This window comes from Homarus americanus, unplaced genomic scaffold (genome assembly GCF_018991925.1).
Source record: "Homarus americanus isolate GMGI-L3 unplaced genomic scaffold, GMGI_Hamer_2.0 scaffold35404, whole genome shotgun sequence".
NCBI lineage: Eukaryota > Metazoa > Arthropoda > Malacostraca > Decapoda > Nephropidae > Homarus > Homarus americanus.
Window position 1 is genome coordinate 123722 of NW_024716120.1, and position 17898 is coordinate 141619.

Here is a 17898-nt window from a genome sequence, read left to right on the forward strand (position 1 = left end):
TTGTAGGGAGGGAAGAGTGGGGGGGCTGGAGGGAAGGGTGGAGGGCTGTAGGAAGGTGGAGGGCTGTAGGGAAGGGGGGGTTGTAGGGAGGTAGAGGGGCCGGGGAGAGGGAGAGAGGACTGAGGAAGGAAGGACAGGTATAATTCTCCCCATACATAAAATACACCCACCACACTTACACCATCACCATACACCACCACACTTACAACACCATACACCACCACCATACACCATCACCATACACCACCACAATACACCATCACCAAACACCACCACACTTACACCATCATCATACACCACCACCATACACCATCACCATACACCATACATCACCACCACCAGACATCATACACCACCATACACCATTATCCCCAATACAATATACACACCACACTGAACACACCTCACACAATACTTTGAATATATATATATATATATATATATATATATATATATATATATATAATATATATATATATATATATATATATATATATATATAAATAAACAGCTCAGACCTCACCTAATATTGACCAGGTATTGTGGGACCCAAACACCCCTGAGGAGTACACCCACTACCTGACCTAACCTAACCTAACTTACCTATGTTGTGAGGGAGAAGGTATGTGTTGTTAGGGAGATGTGAGGAACTGCTGGGAGGAGGAGGGAGAGGAAGGGATTGTGCACGGGGAGGGGGAGGGATTGCACGGGGAAGGGAGGGATTATGCACGGGGGAAGGAGGATTGTGCACGGGGAGGGAAGGGATTGTGCACAGGGAAGGGAGGATTGTGCACGGGGAGGGAAGGGATTGTGCACGGGGAAGGGGAGGGATTGTGCAAGGGGAAGGGAGGATTGTGCACGGGGAAAGAGGATTGTGCACGGGGAGGGGAGGGATTGTGCACGGGGAACGAATATGATTGTGCACGGGGAAGGGAGGGATTGTGCACAGGTGGAGGAGGATTGTGCACGGGGAGGGAGGGATTGGCGCGGGGAGGGAGGGATTGTGCGCAGGGAGGATTGTGCACGGGAAAGAGGATTGTGCACGGGGAAGGGAGGGATTGTGCACGGGGAAGGAATATGATTGTGCACGGGAAGGGAGGGATTGTACACAGGTGGAGGAGGATTGTGCACGGGAGGGAGGGATTGTGCACGGGAAGGGAGGGAGGATTGTGCATGGGGTAGGTGGAGGGAGTTTATTTGTTTGTGTGTGTACAGGAAGTCCAGATACAGCACACACACACACACACACACACACACACACACAACCACACCCTTGCTACTATTATGTAGTAATATTGATGGTGTTAATGTTGAGGCTTTATCCACTAATGACTATAACTGCACGCCACAAAACCACCACCCACACCAACACCCCACACCACCACTACCACCACTACCACACCACCACCTATCCACACCACCACCCACACACCACCACACCACCACTACCACACCACCACCATCCACACCACCACCACCCACACCACCACCATCACCACCACCCACCACCACCACCACCACCACACCACCCACACCACCACCACCCACACCACAACCACACCACCCACACCACCACCACCCACACCCACACCACCACCACCCACACCACCACCACCCACACCACACCACCACCACCACCACCACCATCCACACCACCACCACCCCCACCACCACCACACCACCCACACCACCACCACCACCACCACACCACCACACCACACCACCACCACCCACACCACCACTACCACCACCACCACCCACACCACCACCACCCACACCACCACCACCCACACCACCACCACCACCACCCACACCACCACCCACCACTACCACCACCACCACCACCACCCACACCACTACCACACCACCCTCACCACCACCACCACCCACACCACTACCACCACCACCCACCCACACCACTACCACCACCACCACCACCCACACCACTACCACCACCACCACCCACACACCACTACCACCACCACCACCACCACCACCACCACCACCACCACCCACTACCCACACCACCACCACCACCACCAAACATATTCTGACCCTTTTAACCATCCGATATATTTTTGCCACAATGGTCCTAATATCATCAATTAAGGCGCAGGATATGCTAATGAAGGCGGCGGGGAGAAGCGTGGCTGCAGTTTGATATGATAACTGCTTCATTGTGTTGTTGTTTTGTGTGGTTAATGGCATGCTGAGTGATGCTGCTACCACTGCCTTTATTAGCCACCACGCCATAATTACAGGGCCTTTGGGTGATAATGGTCCATTTTTGTTTTAAAGTGGTAATGTGTGTGTGTGTGTGTGTGTGTGTGTGTGTTTTTTTAAATGTATGTATATATGTGTGTGATTGTGTTATCCACCCTCCTCCACATAATTACTCTCCTCAACCACATCACCCTCCACCATTACTCCCTCACCTCCACCATTACTCCCTCTCCCTCCACCATTACTCCTCTCCCTCCACCATTACTCCCTCCCTCCATCATAGTCCCTCCCTCCACCATACCCCTCACCTCCACCATTACTCCCTCCCTCCACCATTATTCCCTCTCCCTCCACCCATTACTCCCTCACCCACCATTACTCCCTCACCCTCCACCATTACTCCACCCGTCCACCATTACCCCTCACCTCCACCATTACCCCTCACCTCCACCATTACTCCCTCTCCCTCAACCATTACTCCACCTCCACCATTACCCCCACCCTCCATCATTACCCTCTCCTCTCCACCATTACTCCCTCCTCCATCATTATTCCCTCTCCCTCCACCATTACCCTCACCCTCCACCATTACTCCCTCACCTCCACCATTACTCCCCTCACCTCCACCATTACTCCTCACCCTCCACCATTACTCCCTCACCCTCCACCATTACTCCCTCACCCTCCACCATTACTCCTCACCTCCACCATCTCTCCACCATTACTCCCCTCCCTCCACCATTACTCCATCTCTCCCACCATTACTCCTCTCCCTCCAACATTACTCCTTCACCTCCACCATTACTCCTTCACCCTCCACCATTACTCCATCTCCACCATTACTCCCTCTCCTCCACCTCTTACCTCTCCTCCACCATTACTCCCTCACCCTCCACCATTACTCCTTCACCCTCCACCATTAATTCCACTCCTCCACTATTACTCCTCACCTCTCCACCATTACTCCACTCCCTCCACTATTACTCCACTCCTCCATCATTACCTCACCCTCCACCATTACTCCCTCACCTCCACAATTACTCCTCATCCTCCACCATTACTCTTTCTCCCTCCACCATTACTCCCTCACCTTCCACCATTACTCCCTCTCCCTCCACTACTCCACTCCTCCACCATTACCCTCTCCCTCCACCATTACTCCCTCACCCTCCACCATTACTCCCTCTCCACCATTACTCTCACCCTCCACCATTACCCTCACCCTTCACTCATTTCTCCTTCACCTCCACCACCATTACTCCACTCCCTCCACTATTACCCTCACCCTCCACCATTACTCCACTCCTCCACTATTACTCCACTCCCTCCACCATTACCCACTCCCTCCACCATTACTCCCTCACCTCCACCATTACTCCCTCACCTCCACCATTACTTCCACTCCCTCCACCATTACTCCTCACCCTCCTTCTCTCAGTTATGCCTGCAAGATATGAATGCATTACCCCTCCTCTTATTACACCCCACTCCCTCCTCCTTCACCCTCCCCCTTCACCCTCCCCCTTCACCCTCCCCCTTCACCCTCCCCCTTCACCCTCCCCTTCACCCTCCCCTTCACCCACCTTCCATCTAGTCTCCTACGGCTTAACTGCTTTTGCCTAATTACATGTAATTACCAGCAACTATTAACGAATTCCACTAACTATCTTCTCGAGAAATTCCACAACTACGACAACTACAAACTACAACTATTTCGGTATAAATATCACTTTACTACTACTACTACTACTACTACTATTACTACTATTACTATTACGATGCTGCTGCCACTTATCATTATCATCATCATCACCATCATTACCGTGTGTGTGTGTGTGTGTGTGTGTGTGTGTGTGTGTAATTAGTTCTCCAGTACTAGAGTAATCACGCACCGCCGCTATAGTTGACGTATGTGGGATGGCTAATGTGCAGGTGGTTAAGATGGTCCTGTTCTGATGGTCCTGTTCTGATGGTCCTGTTCTGATGGTCCTGTTCTGATGGTCCTGTTCTGATGGTCCTGTCTTTGATGGTCCTTGTTCTGATGGTCCTGTTCTGATGGTCCTGTTCTGATGGTCCTGTTCTGATGGTCCTGTTCTGATGGTCTTGTTCTGATGGTCCTGTTCTGATGGTCCTGTTCTGATGGTCCTGTTCTCTGATGGTCCTGTTCTGATGGTCCTGTTCTGATGGTCCTGTTCTGATGGTCCTGTTCTGATGGTCCTGTTTTGATGGTCCTGTTCTGATGGTCCTGTTCTGATGGTCTTGTTCTGATGGTCCTGTTCTGATGGTCTTGTTCTGATGGTCCTGTTCTGATGGTCCTGTTCTGGATGGTCCTGTTCTGATGGTCCTGTTTTGATGGTCCTGTTCTGATGTGTCCTGTCTTGGATGGTCCTGTTCTGATGGTCCTGTTCTGATGTGTCCTGTTCTGATGGTCCTGTTCTGATGGTCCTGTTCTGATGTGTCCTGTTCTTGGTCCTGTTCTGATGGTCCTGTTTTGATGGTCCTGTTCTGATGGTCCTGTTCTGATGGTCCTGTTCTGATGGTCCTGTTCTGATGGTCCTGTTCTGATGGTCCTGTTCTGATGGTCCTGTTCTGATGGTCTTGTTCTGATGGTCCTGTTTTGATGGTCCTGTTTTGATGGTCCTGTTCTGATGGTCCTGTTCTGATGGTCCGTTCTGATGGTCCTGTTCTGATGGTCCTGTTCTGATGTGTCCTGTTCTGATGGTCCTGTTCTGATGGTCCTGTTCTGATGGTCCTGTTCTGATGGTCCTGTTCTGATGTGTCCTGTCTGATGGTCCTGTTCTGATGGTCCTGTTCTGATGGTCCTGTTTTGATGGTCCTGTCATGGTCCTGTTCTGATGGTCTTGTTCTGATGGTCCTGTTCTGATGGTCCTGTTCTGATGGTCCTGTTCTGATGGTCCTGTTCTGATGGTCCTTGTTCATGGTCCTGTTCTGATGGTCCTGTTCTGATGGTCCTGTTCTGATGTGTCCTGTTCTGATGGTCCTGTTCTGATGGTCCTGTTTTGATGGTCCTGTTCTGATGGTCCTGTTCTGATGGTCCTGTTCTGATGGTCCTGTTCGATGGTCCTGTTCTGATGGTCCTGTTCTGATGTGTCCTGTTCTGATGGTCTTGTTCTGATGGTCCTGTTCTGATGGTCCTGTTCTGATGGTCCTGTTCTGATGGTCCTGTTCTGATGGTCCTGTTCTGATGGTCCTGTTCTGATGGTCCTGTTCTGATGGTCCTGTTCTTGGATGGTCCTGTTCTGTTGGTCCTGTTCTGATGGTCCTGTTTTGATGGTCCTGTTCTGATGGTCCTGTTCTGATGTGTCCTGTTCTGATGGTCTTGTTCTGATGGTCCTGTTCTGATGGTCCTGTTCTGATGTGTCCTGTTCTGATGGTCCTGTTCTGATGGTCCTGTTCTGATGGTGTCCTGTTTTGATGGTCCTGTTCTGATGGTCCTGTTCTGATGGTCCTGTTCTGATGGTCCTGTTCTGATGGTCCTGTTCTGATGGTCCTGTTCTGATGGTCCTGTTCTGATGGTCCTGTTCTGATGGTCCTGTTCTGATGGTCCTGTTCTGATGGTCCTGTTCTGATGGTTTTATTCTGATGGCTCTACTCTGACAGTTCTAATCTGACGGTAGAACCATCAGAATAGCTCACTTTTGGCTCAACACACAGAGAGAAGAGGTGTAATTTCTTAACCTAACCTAATCTCAAATATGCACGTACATTTTAGTTGATTATATTTACGTGCATAGGTGCCATTTGTGTGTGTGTGTGTGTGTGTGTGTGTGTGTGTGTGTGTGTGTGTGTGTGTGTGTGTGTGTGTTACGTATATTACACGAGTCAGGTGGTCGAGCGGGTCATTTAGTAAGTAATTACCTGTTGGTTATTGCTCCTTCCTTTTCAATCTTCTGGCCCTCCCTTGCTCCCCTCCTCCTTGCTCCCTCTCTCCCTCTCTCTCCTCTCTCCCTCTCTCCCTCTCTCCCTCCTTCCCACTCCACTCCTCTCACCCCATCCCTCCTTCTCCCCTTCCCTCAGCCCTCCCTCCCTCACCCCAGAAAAGAAGGAGAGAGAGAGAGAGAGAGAGAGAGACTTTCACAGGTGTACACTATAACCCGTAGAAAACAATGTACTCATTAAGACATAAACCGCATGATTACGACTCTCCAATTAACGAAGCATCATATCGCTCGTCATTATCCCCACTAATTATAGTTCATTTCACGTCTCAAATTGGCCAGCCTGGGATGTGTACTAAATTGGACTTATTGTACTCTGTGATATGTACTAAATTGTACTCCCAGGTCAATGAATATTATGAGTATATATAAATTTTAAAGTACTGTTATTATTTCTACTTATTAATGTATAAACGTGTAAGATAAATTAACAGGTATCTATTATTTAATTTTTTTGGAGGTACGGTAGCAGGTGTTAATGTGATCTATTAAGAGTAAGGTAGGTCGGTCTCTCTCTCTCTCTCTCTCTCTCTCTCTCTCTCTCTCTCTCTCTCTCTCTCTCTCTCTCTCTCTTTTTCTTTCTCTCTCTCTCTTCTCTTTCTCTCTCTCTCTTCTCTCAGTGTCTACCAGTCAGTATACAAGTCAGTGTACTGGTCAGTTGGGGAAATAGATCAGTGTACAAGGCAGTGTACAGGTGAGTGTACCGCTGTTCTTCCTTTAAGTAATTATGTTTTTGTGGGTGTTGGCCGACGGCTGTGGTACCACCGTTCCTTGTGCCTCTGTCCTCCTGGTCCTCCTGGTCCCTCCTAGTCCCTCCCTGGTCCTCCCCTGGTCCCTCCTAGTCCTCCTGGTCCTCCTTGTCCCTCCCTGGTCTCTCCCGGTTTCCCTGGTCCCCCCTAGTCCCCTGGTCCTCCCCTGGCCTCTGGTCTCCTGGTCCCCTGTCTCTCCTGGTCCCTCCCTGGTCTCTCCCTGGTCCCTCTGGTCCTCCTGTCCTCCCCTGGTCCCTCCTGTCCTCCTGGTCCCTCTGGTCTCCCCTGGTCTCCTGGTCTCCCTGGTCTCCTGGTCCTCCCCTGGTCCCCTCTGGTCTCCTGGTCCCTCCTGGTCTCTCCTGAGCCCTCTGGTCTCCTGGTCCTCCTGGTCCTCTCCCGGTCCTCTAGTCCTCTCCTGGTCCCTCCTGGTCCTCTCCCGTCCCTCCCTGGTCCTCTCCTGGTCCCTCTAGTCCTCTCCTGGTCCCCCCTGGTCCTCCCCTGGTCCCTCCTGGTCCTCCCCTGGTCCCTCCTGGTCCCTCCTGGTCCCTCCTATTCTCTCTGGTCCTCTGGTCTCTCCCTGGTCCCTCCTGGTCCTCCCTGGTCCCTCCTGTCTCTCCCGGTCCCTCCTGGTCTCTCTGGTCCCTCTGGTCCTCCCTGGTCCCCTCTAGTCCTCTCCTGGTCCCTCCCCTGGTCCTCCCTGGTCCCTCCCTAGTCCTCTCCTGGTCCCTCTGGTCCTCTCCTGGTCCCTCTAGTCCTCTCCTGGTCCCTCCTGGTCTCTCCTGGTCCCTCCTGGTCCTCTCCTGGTCCTCTGGTCTCTCCTGGTCCCTCCTGGTCCTCTCCTGGTCCCTCCTGGTCCTCCCTGGTCCCTCCTGGTCCTCTCCTGGTCCCTCCTGGTCTCTCTGGTCCCTCCCTGGTCTCTCCTGGTCCTCTGGTCCCTCCTGGTCTCTAGTCCTCTCCCTGGTCCTCCTAGTCCTCTCCTGGTCCCTCTATTCCTCTCCTGGTCCTCCCTAGTCCTCTCCTGGTCCCTCTGGTCTCTCTGGTCCCCTCTAGTCTCTCCTGGTCCCTCCCTGGTCCTCTCCTGGTCCCTCCCTGGTCCTCTCCCTGGTCCCCTCTAACCCTCTCTGGTCCCCCTGGTCTCTCTGGTCCCTCCCTGGTCTCCCCTGGTCCTCCTGAGTCCTCTCCTGGTCCTCCTGGTCTCTCCTGGTCCTCTGGTCTCTCCCAGGTCCCTCTGGTCTCTCCTGGTCTCTAGTCCTCTCTGGGTCCCTCTAGTCTCTCCTGGTCCTCCTGGTCCTCTGGTCCTCCTGGTCCCTCCCTGGTCCTCCCTGATCCTCCCCTGGTCCTCTTGGTCTCCCTGGTCCCTCTGTTCCTCTCCTGGTCCTCCTAGTCCTCTCTGGTCCTCCTAGTCCTCTCTGGTCCCTCTGGTCTCTCTGGTCCTCCTAGGTCTCTCTGGTCCCTCCTAGTCCTCTCCTGGTCCCCTCTGGTCCTCCTGGTCTCTGGTCCTCCCTGGCCCTCTGGTCCTCTCCTGGTCCCTCCCTGGTCTCTCCCCTGGTCCCCCTGGTCCTCTCCTGGTCTCCTGGTCCCTCCTGGGTCCTCCTAGTCTCTCCGTCTCTGGTCCTCTCCTGGTCCCTCTGGTCCTCTCCTGGTCTCTGGTCTCTCCTGGTCCTTTCCTCCTGGTCCTCCCTAGCCCTCTCCTGGTCCTCCTGAGTCCTCTCCTGGTCCTCCTGGTCTCCCCTGGTCCTCCTAGTCCTCTCCTGGTCCTCTGTCCTCTCCTGGTCCTCTGGTCCTCTCCTGGTCCTCCCTGGTCTCTCCTGGTCCCTCTGGTCTCTCCTGGTCCCTCCTGGTCTCTCTGGTCCTCCTGGTCCTCTCCTGGTCCTCTGGTCTCTCCTGGTCCTCTGGTCCTCCTGGTCCTCCTGGTCCTCTCCGGTCCCTCTAGTCCTCTCCTGGTCCTCCTGGTCTCTCCTGGTCCCCTCTCTTCCTCTCCCTGGTCCCTCTGTCCTCTCCTGGTCCTCCTGGTCTCTCTGGCCTCCTGGTCTCTCCTGGTCCCTCCCCAGCTCTCTGGTCCCTCCTAGTCTCTCCTGGTCCTCCTAGTCCTCTCCTGGTCCCTCCTGGTCCTCTCCTGGTCCCTCTGGTCTCTCCTGGTCCCTCTGGTCTCTCCTGGTCCCTCCTGGTCTCTCCTGGCCCTCTGGTCTCTCCCCAGGTCCCTCCTGGTCTCTCCTGGTCCCCTGGTCCTCTCTGGCCTCTGGTCCTCCCTGGTCCCTCCGTCCTCTCCGGTCCTCCTGGTCCTCTCTGGTCCTCCTGGTCCTCTCCTGGTCCTCCTAGTCCTCTCCTGGTCCCTCCTAGTCCTCTCCTGGTCCCTCCTGGTCCTCTCTGGTCCCCTGTTCTCCTGGTCTCCTGGTCCCTCTCCTGGTCCCCTGGTCCTCTCCTACTGTCCTCCTCCTGGTCCTCCTAGTCCTCTCCTGGTCCTCCCTAGTCCTTTCCTGGTCCTCCTAGTCCTCTCCGGTCCCTCTAGTCCTCTCTGGTCCTCTAGTCCTCTCCTGGTCCCTCCTAGTCTCCTCCTGGTCCTCCTGGTCCTCCCTGGTCCTCTGGTCTCTCTGGTCCTCCTAGTCTTCCCCAGGTCCTCTAGTCCTTTGCGGTCCTTCTTGAGCCTATATTACAGTGCCCACATCCTCACCCTAATTGTATGTCTACAATATTTAAACGTGTTGATTTGTGGGAGCCTACAGTATAGAACCTACAGTATGGGACTGCCAGTATGGGCCTACAGTATGGAACCTATGGACCTGATATGGAACCTACAGTATGGGACCTACAGTATGGAGCATACAGTATGGAACCTATGGAACCTACAGTATGGAACCTGGGACCTATAGTATGGAACCTATGGACCTACAGTATGGAACCTACAGTGGGGCCTGCAGTATGAGGCCCTGCAGTATGGAACCTTCAGGGTAGGAGCTACAGTATGGAACCTACAGTATAGAACCTACAGTATGGAACCTACAGTATGGAGCCTACAGTATGGAACCTACAGTATGGGCCACAGTATGAGGCCTACAGTATGGGACCTACAGTATGGAACCTACAGTATGAGGCCTACATATGGGAACCTACAGTATGGAACCTATGGAACCTATAGTATGGAACCCAGTATGGAACACAGTATGGAACCTACAGTATGGGGCTCCTGAACAAGGGCCTGCAGTATGGAACCTACAGTATGGAACCTGGAACCTGGTATGGAACCTACAGTATATGACCTACAGTATGAGGCCTACAGTATGATGGCCTACAGTATGGAACCTACAGTATGGAGCTCTGGAACCTATGGAACCTATAGTATGGAACCTACAGTATGGAACCTACAGTATGGGGCCTACAGTATGAGGCCTGCAGTATGGAACCTACAGTATGGAACCTGCAGTATGGAACCTACAGTATGGAACCTATGGAACCTATAGTATGGAACCTACAGTATGGAACCTACAGTATAAGGCCTACAGTATGGAACCTACAGTATGGAACCTATGGAACCTATGGAACCTATAGTATGGAACCTACAGTATGTAACCTACAGTATGAGGCCTACAGTATGGGGCTACAGTATGGAACACAGTATGGAACCTATGGAACCTGATAGTATGGAACCTACAGTATGGAACCTACAGTATGGGGCCCTACAGTATGGGGCCTACAGTATGGGAACCTATGGAACCTACAGTATTGAACCTGGAACCTACAGTATGGAAGCTATAGTATGGAACCTACAGTATGAAACCTACAGTATGGAACCTACAGTATGGAACCTGCAGTATGGAACCTACAATGTGGAACCTGCAGTATGGAACCTACAGTATGGAACCTACAATATGGAACACAGTAGTAGGAACCTACAGTATGAGGCCTGCAAGAACCACAGTATGGAACCTACAGTATGAGGCCTACAGTATGGAACCTACAGTATAGGGCCTACAGTATGAGAGCCTACAGTATGGAACCTACAGTATGAGGCCTACAGTATGAGGCCTACAGTATGGAACCTACAATATGGAACCTGTAGTATGGAACCTACAGTATGAGGCCTACAGTATAGAACCTACAGTATGGACCTACAATGTGGAACCTACAGTATGGAACCTACAGTATGGAACCTACAATATGGAACCTGTGGTATGGAACCTACAGTATGAGGCCTACAGTATAGGCCAACCTGGTATGGAACCTACAGTATAGAACCTACAATATGGAACACAGCATGGAACCTACAGTATGGGGCCTACAGTATGAGACCTACAGTATGGAACCTACAATGTGGAACCTACAGCATGGGGCCTACGGTATATAGTAGTGGTAGTGTCTGGTAGTTGTGAATAGTGGTAGAGTCTGGTGAACCACAGGACCTGAGAGTGAACCGCAGGACCTGAGAACCACAGGACCTAGGTGAACCACAGAACAACCACAGGACCTGGGGTAAACGCAGTACCTGAGAGTGAACCACAGAACCTGAGAGTGAACCGCAGGACCTGAGAGTGAACCGCAGGACCTGAGAGTGAACTGCAGGACCCTAGGGCAGACAGCTTTCCCTGACGCCCAGGTCTTGTACAGACATCATTCTCAGGGCAGTTATTAGTGTCTATTTATATACTGTACCAGCTTACAGGCTCTCTACCTCCCTCCACCCTCCCTCCACTACCCTCCTACCTCCACTCTCCCTCCACTACCCTCCACCCTCCCTACACTACCCTCCACCCCACCTCCACTACCTCCACCTTTCCTCCACACCCTCCATTCTCCTCCTACCCTCCACCCCTCCCTCCAGTGCCCTCTCCCTTCCTTCCTACCCTCACTCCCTCCCTCACCTCCCTCCTCCCTCCTCGTTGGGTATATACCATTGTGTAGCCATCTCTCTTGATTAGGTGTTGGTGATGGGAGAGGTGGCAGAGGTTGGTAGTGGTGGTAGTGACAGCTGGTGGTAGTAGTAGTGGTAGCAATGGTGATGGTAGCAATAGTATTAGCAGTAGTGGTGGTAATAGTGGCAACAGAGGTGGTGGCGGTAGTAGTAGCAACAGGGGTGGTGGTGGTAGTAGTAGCAACATTGGTGGTGGTGGTAGTGGTGGTAGTGGCAACAGGGGTGGTGGTGGTAGTGGTGGTAGTAGTAACAGAGGGAGTGTGGTGGTGGTAGGTAGCAACAAGGTTGGTGGTGGTGGTGGTGGTGGTAGTAGTGAGTAGTGGCAACAAGGTTGGTGGTGGTGAGTGGTGGTAGTAGTGGCAACGGGAGTTGGTGGTGGTGGTGGTGTTAGTAGTAGCAACAGGGTGGTGGTGGTAGTAGTAGCAACAAGGGTGGTGGTGGTGGTGGTGGTGGTAGAATTAGTAGCAACAGTGGTTGGTGGTGGTAGTGGTGGTAGTAGTAGCAAGATGGTGTGGTGGTGGTGGTGGTGTAGTGGCAGCAGGGTTGGTGGTGGTGGTGGTGGTAGTAGTAAGCAGTGGTGGTGGTGGCAGTGGTGGTGGTGGTGCAACAGGGGTGGTGGTGGTAGTAGTAGCAACAGGGGTGGTGGTGGTAGTAGCAACAAGGTTGGTGGTGGTGGTGGTGGTGGTAGTGTGTAGTAGCACAGTGGTGGTGGTGGTAGTGGTGGTAGTGGTGGCAACAGGGGTGGTGGTGGTGGTGGTTGGTGTAGTAGCCAACAGGGGTGGTGGTGGTGGTAGTAGCATCAGTGGTGGTGGTGGCAGTGGTGGTAGTAGTAGCAACAGGGGGTGGTGGTGGTGGTGGTGTGCAGTAGCAACGAGTTGGTGGAAGTAGTAGCAACAGGGGGTGAGTGGTGGTGGTAGTAGCAGCACGGGTTGGTGGTGGTGGTGGTGGTAGTAGTAGTGGCAGCAACAATGGTGGTGGTGGTGGTGGTGAGTAGTGGCAACAGGGGTTGGTGGTGGTGGTGGTGGTAGTAGTAGTAGCAGCAACAATGGTGGTAGTGGTGGTGGTAGTAGTAGCAACAGTGGTGGTGGTGGTGGTAGTAGTAGCAACGGGTGGTGGTAGTAATGGTGGTCGTGGTAGCAACAGTGGTGGTTGTGGTAGTGTGGTGGTAGTAGTAGCAACAGGGTTGGTGGTAGTTGTGGTGGTGGTAGTAGCAACAGAGTTGGTGGTGGTAGTGGTGGTAGTAGTAGCAACAGAGTTGGTGGTGGTGGTAGTGTAACAGTGGTAGTGTTGGTAGTAGTAGCAACAGTGGTGGTGGTGGTAGTGGTGGTAGTAGTAGCAACAGGAGTTGGTGGTGGTATTGGTAGTGGTGGTAGTAGTAGCAGCAGAGTTGGTGGTGAGTAGTGGTGGTAGTGAGTAGCAGCAGAGTTGGTGGTAGTGGTGGTGGTAGTAGCAACAGAGTGGTGGTAGTGGTGGTGAAGTAGTAGCAACAGAGTTGGTGTGAGTAGTGGTGGTAGTAGTAGCAACAGGTTGGTGGTAATAGTGGTGGTAGTGTAGTAGCAACAGATTGGTGGTGGTGTGTTAGTGGTGGTAGTAGTAGCAACAGGGGTGGTGGTAGTAGTGGTGGTAGTAGTAGCAGCAGGTTGGTGGTGGTAATTAATTGGTAGTAGTAGCAACAGGAGTTGGTGTTGATTAGTAGTGGTGGTAGTAGTAGCAACAGGGTATTGGTGGTAGTTAGTGGTGTGGTAGTAGTAGCAACAGGGGTGGTGGTAGTAATAATGGTGGTGTAGTAGCAGCAGGAGTTGATTGGTAGTAGTTATGGTGTGGTAGCAACAGAGTGGTGGTGGTGTGGTAATATTGGTAGTAGTAGCAACAGGAGTTGGTGGTAGTAGTTATGGTAGTAGTAGCAACAGGGTTGGTGGTAGTAGTGGTGGTAGTGGTAGCAACAGGGTGGTTGTGGTGGTAGTTGGTAGTAGTAGCAACAGGGGTGTGGTAGTAATTGGTTGGTAGTAGTAGCAACAGGGTTGGTGGTGGGTGGTGATGGTGGTAGTAGTAGCAACAGAGTGGTGGTAGTAGTGGTGGTAGTAGTAGCAACAGGGGTGGTGGTAGTAGTGGTGGTGTAAGTAGTAGCAACAGGTTGGTTGTTAGTGGTAGTGGTGGTAGTAGTAGCAACAGTGGTGGTGGTGGTAATAGTAGCAACAGAGTGGGTGGTGGTGATGGTAGTGGTGGTAGTAGTAGCAACAGGGATGGTGTGGTAGTAGTGGTGGCAGTAGTAGCAACAGAGTTAATTGGTATTAGTTTTGGTAGTAGTAGCAACAGAGTGGTGGTAGTGGTAGTGATAGTAACAACAGAGTTTTGTGTTGGTAATTGTGTTAGTGGTTGACCAGCAGAGTTGATTGGTAGTAGTGGTGGTAGTAGTAGCAACAGTGGTAGTGGTGGTAGTAGTAGCAACAGTAGTGGTTGGTAGTGGCATAACAGGAATTGGTGGTGGTAGTGGTAGTAGCAACAGTGGTGGTGGTAGTGGTTAATTGGTAGTAGTAGCAGCAGAGTTGGTGGTGGTAGTGGTGGTAGTAGTAGCAACAGAGTTGTTGGTGGTGGTAGTGCTGGTGAAGTGTGGCAACAGGGGTTGGTGAGTAGTAGTGGTGGTAGTAGTAGCAACAGGGGTGGTGGTAGTAAGTAGCAACAGGGTTGAGGTAATTGTGTGGTAGTGGTGGTGAAGTAGTAGCAACAGGATTGGTGGTGTTAGTGGTGGTAGTAGTAGCAACAGTGGTGGTGGGGTGGTAGTGGTGGTAGTAGTAGCAACAGTGGTAGTGGTGGTAATTGGTTGGTAGTAGTAGCAACAGTGGTAGTGTGTGGTAGTGGTAGTAGTGGTAGCAACAGTGGTAGTTGTGGTAGTGGTGGTAGTAATAGCAACACAGGGTTGGTGGTGGTAGTGGTGGTAGTAGTAGAAACATGGGTGGTGGTGGTGGTAGTGGCAACAGTGGTGGTAGTAGTAGTAGCAACAGTGGTGGTAGTGGTGGTAGTAGTAGCAACAGTGGTGGTGGTGGTAGTAGTAGCAACAGTGGTGGTGGTGGTAGTAGTGGCAACAGTGGTGGTGGTGGTAGTAGTAGCAGTGGTGGTGGTGGTAGTGTAGCAACAGTGGTGGTGGTGGTAGTAGTAGCAACAGTGGTGGTGGTGGTAGTGGTGGTAGTAGTAGCAAGCAGTGGTAGTGGTGGTAGTAGTAGCAACAGTGGTGGTGGTGGTGGTAGTGGTGGTAGTAGTAGCAACAGTGGTAGTGGTTGGTGGTAGTAGTAGCAACAGTGGTAGTGGTGGTAGTAGTAGCAACAGAATTGGTGGTGGTAGTGGTGGTAGTAGTAGCAACAGTGGTGGTTGTAGTAGTGGTGGTAGTAGTAGTAGCATCAGTGGTGGTAGTAGTGGTGGTGGTGCCTGGCTGGGCTAGTTGCCGTAGGTTGCAACAGTTAATATACTGTGATGATAGAGAAGGCTGGGCCGTACCTCACTTCTTGATTATGGTGGTTCAGCTATAATGGCCTCTTGCTGCCTCCTACCACAGCTTCTGAACCTCTCAGCTCCGTCTTCTTCACCTCTCAGCTCACTCCAGTAGTCTTGTGAACCTCTCAGCTCACTCTAGTAGTTTTGTGAACTCTCAGCTCACTCTAGTAGTCTTGTGAACCTCTCAAGCTCACTCTAGTAGTCTTGTGAACCTCTCAGCTCCTCTCTAGTAGTCTTTTGAACCCTCAGCTCACTCTAGTAGTCTTGTGAACCTCTCAGCTCACTCCAGTAGTCTTGTGAACCTCATCTCCTCCAGTAGTCTTGTGAACCTCTCATCTCACTCCAGTAGTCTTGTGAACCTCTCAGCTCACTCTAGTAGTCTTGTGAACCTCTCATCTCCTCTCCAGTAGTCTTGTGAACCTCTCATCTCACTCTAGTAGTCTTGTGAACCTCTCAGCTCACTCCAGTAGTCTTGTGAACCTCTCAGCTCACTCTAGTAGTCTTGTGAACCTCTCAGCTCACATTTTTGGAGTTCAGAACCTCACAGTGGAGCCTTGAGGCATCTTAAATCTCCCAGTTGTTCAAAGAACCGTTCTGGTGTTGGTGTTGACGGTACAGCTGTGTTAGACATCTGGTGTGGTAGTAGTGGTGATGTGGTGGTGGTAGTGATGGTAGTGGTGGTCAGGTACAGATGAAGGTGTACAGTATAAGAGCGAACATCCCTGAGGGCCGGTGAACCAGTAATGCCCCAGCGGCCTCGCAGGTTGGGTGGGTCAGAGTGGTGGTTGTGGTGGTGGTAGTGGTGGGGTAGTGATGGTCGTGGTTGTTGTGGTGGTGATGATGGTGGTATTGGTGGTAGCAGGTCATCATAGTAGGTTATGGTAATTGGTTACCGGCACCATCATTGCTATACCATGTGTGTGTGTGTGTGTGTGTGTGTGTGTGTGTGTGTGTGTGTGTGTGTGTGTGTGTGTGTGTTACCCTCCCCAGCCAGTCGTGACTACAGGTAGCCGCCGTCCACACACCACTATAGAGATAATTACCTGGTATGGCTCGATGTCCACGCCCCGCCCACGCCCCGCCCAGCCCGCCCTCGCCCACCCCGCCCTCGCCCACCCCACCCCTCATCTCTACCCCACCCACTCCACCTACCCTACCAAAGGTACACACACACACACACACTCGACGTTACATGCACATATCCAAAAGTATACATACTCATGCACAAACACAAACACACACACACACACACACACACACACACACACACACATAGTACACACACACACACACACAAACACCATACCCCAACACTACCATACTTCAATACTCGCTGGAGGTGTGTGTGTGTGTGTGTGTGTGTGTAAGGTGTTAATTATCTCACCGTTGTTGACATATTGTAAGGCGCCGCCCTCCTGCCCTCGGTGTGTAGGTGTAGAGGTGTAAGCGTGTGAGTGTAGTTGTACCCACTATCACCACCACTACAACCATCATCACCACAACCACCATTACAACAATCACCATCACCACATCCACTATTACCATCATCACCACAACCATCATCACCACAATATCATCACCACAACCATCATCACCATCAACATCACCACAGCTACCATTACAACCACCATCACCACAACCAACATCATAACAATAAACACAACCACCATCAACCATCATCACCACAACCACCATCATTACCACAACCACCATCATCACAACAAATACCACCACTACTAACATTTACCACAAATAGAGAGTGAGTCAGTACACACACAGTAGAGAAAGTTAGTATTGGTTGAAAGTCAATTTTCATATATTTATAAAAAAAAGAAAAAAAAAGAAAAATGATAAAATAAGATGGTGAAAGTCAGTCCTTGGCTCTTCACTAGACTCGACTGACCAGACCAAATTACTGTCTTGTAAATGAAACTCTTTTTTTTATATATATTTTAATAAATTTTCGAAACTGTGAATTGTGTTAAGTTAAACGAGACGAGATCTTGGACATTAGAGATTATTCTGTTGAGTTTTCTTAGTAATTGAGGGTGTTGGGCCGTTTCTTACCTGGCTTACTGTGTTTTGTGCGGAGTAGTTCGTGTTGCCAGTTACGTTTTCTATATGGTGGTGGAGCATCAGAAAACGTGTTGTGTGAAGGTGAGTGATCCCTGACGCTCTCTCCTCAACACCTGTGTGTGTGTGTGCCAAAGGCTATTGATTTTTGTCGTTGAATCGTAATAGTCATTAAACTGAATAATTTATAACAATTGATTTTAATAATAGTAATAATGAGGCATGACGAAGTAAGGGATCTCACAGCAAATATGTTGAAGGAAATCTGCCGTGATGTCAGGGTAGAACCGACCCTCCTTCCATTGGACGATGAGATCTTCCAACATAGAACTTCAAACACATCCAACGAAACCCGTGTTGACGTCAGTGCTGGAGGATTCTGGACGCCGGGACAGCGAGCCTTCGACATCAGGATTTTTGATCCCATGGCCGCATGTCACCGTAACTTAGCTCTCGATGCTGCACACGGGAGGAACGAGAACGACAAGGTAAGTGCATA

The 17898-nt window shown here is 51.4% G+C and overlaps 1 protein-coding gene across 1 annotated transcript in view; it reads right to left on the bottom strand.

Moving 5' to 3' along the window:
* Nucleotides 1-4107: 4107 nt before the first annotated feature.
* The window catches only part of LOC121858051 (uncharacterized protein C2orf16-like), a 43944-nt gene continuing 30153 nt past the window's right edge, over nucleotides 4108-17898 (bottom strand). The window contains 3 exon segments of the mRNA XM_042354293.1: nucleotides 4108-5809; nucleotides 6887-7078; nucleotides 7796-7869. Coding sequence (XP_042210227.1) covers nucleotides 4108-5809; nucleotides 6887-7078; nucleotides 7796-7869 — 1968 coding nt within the window.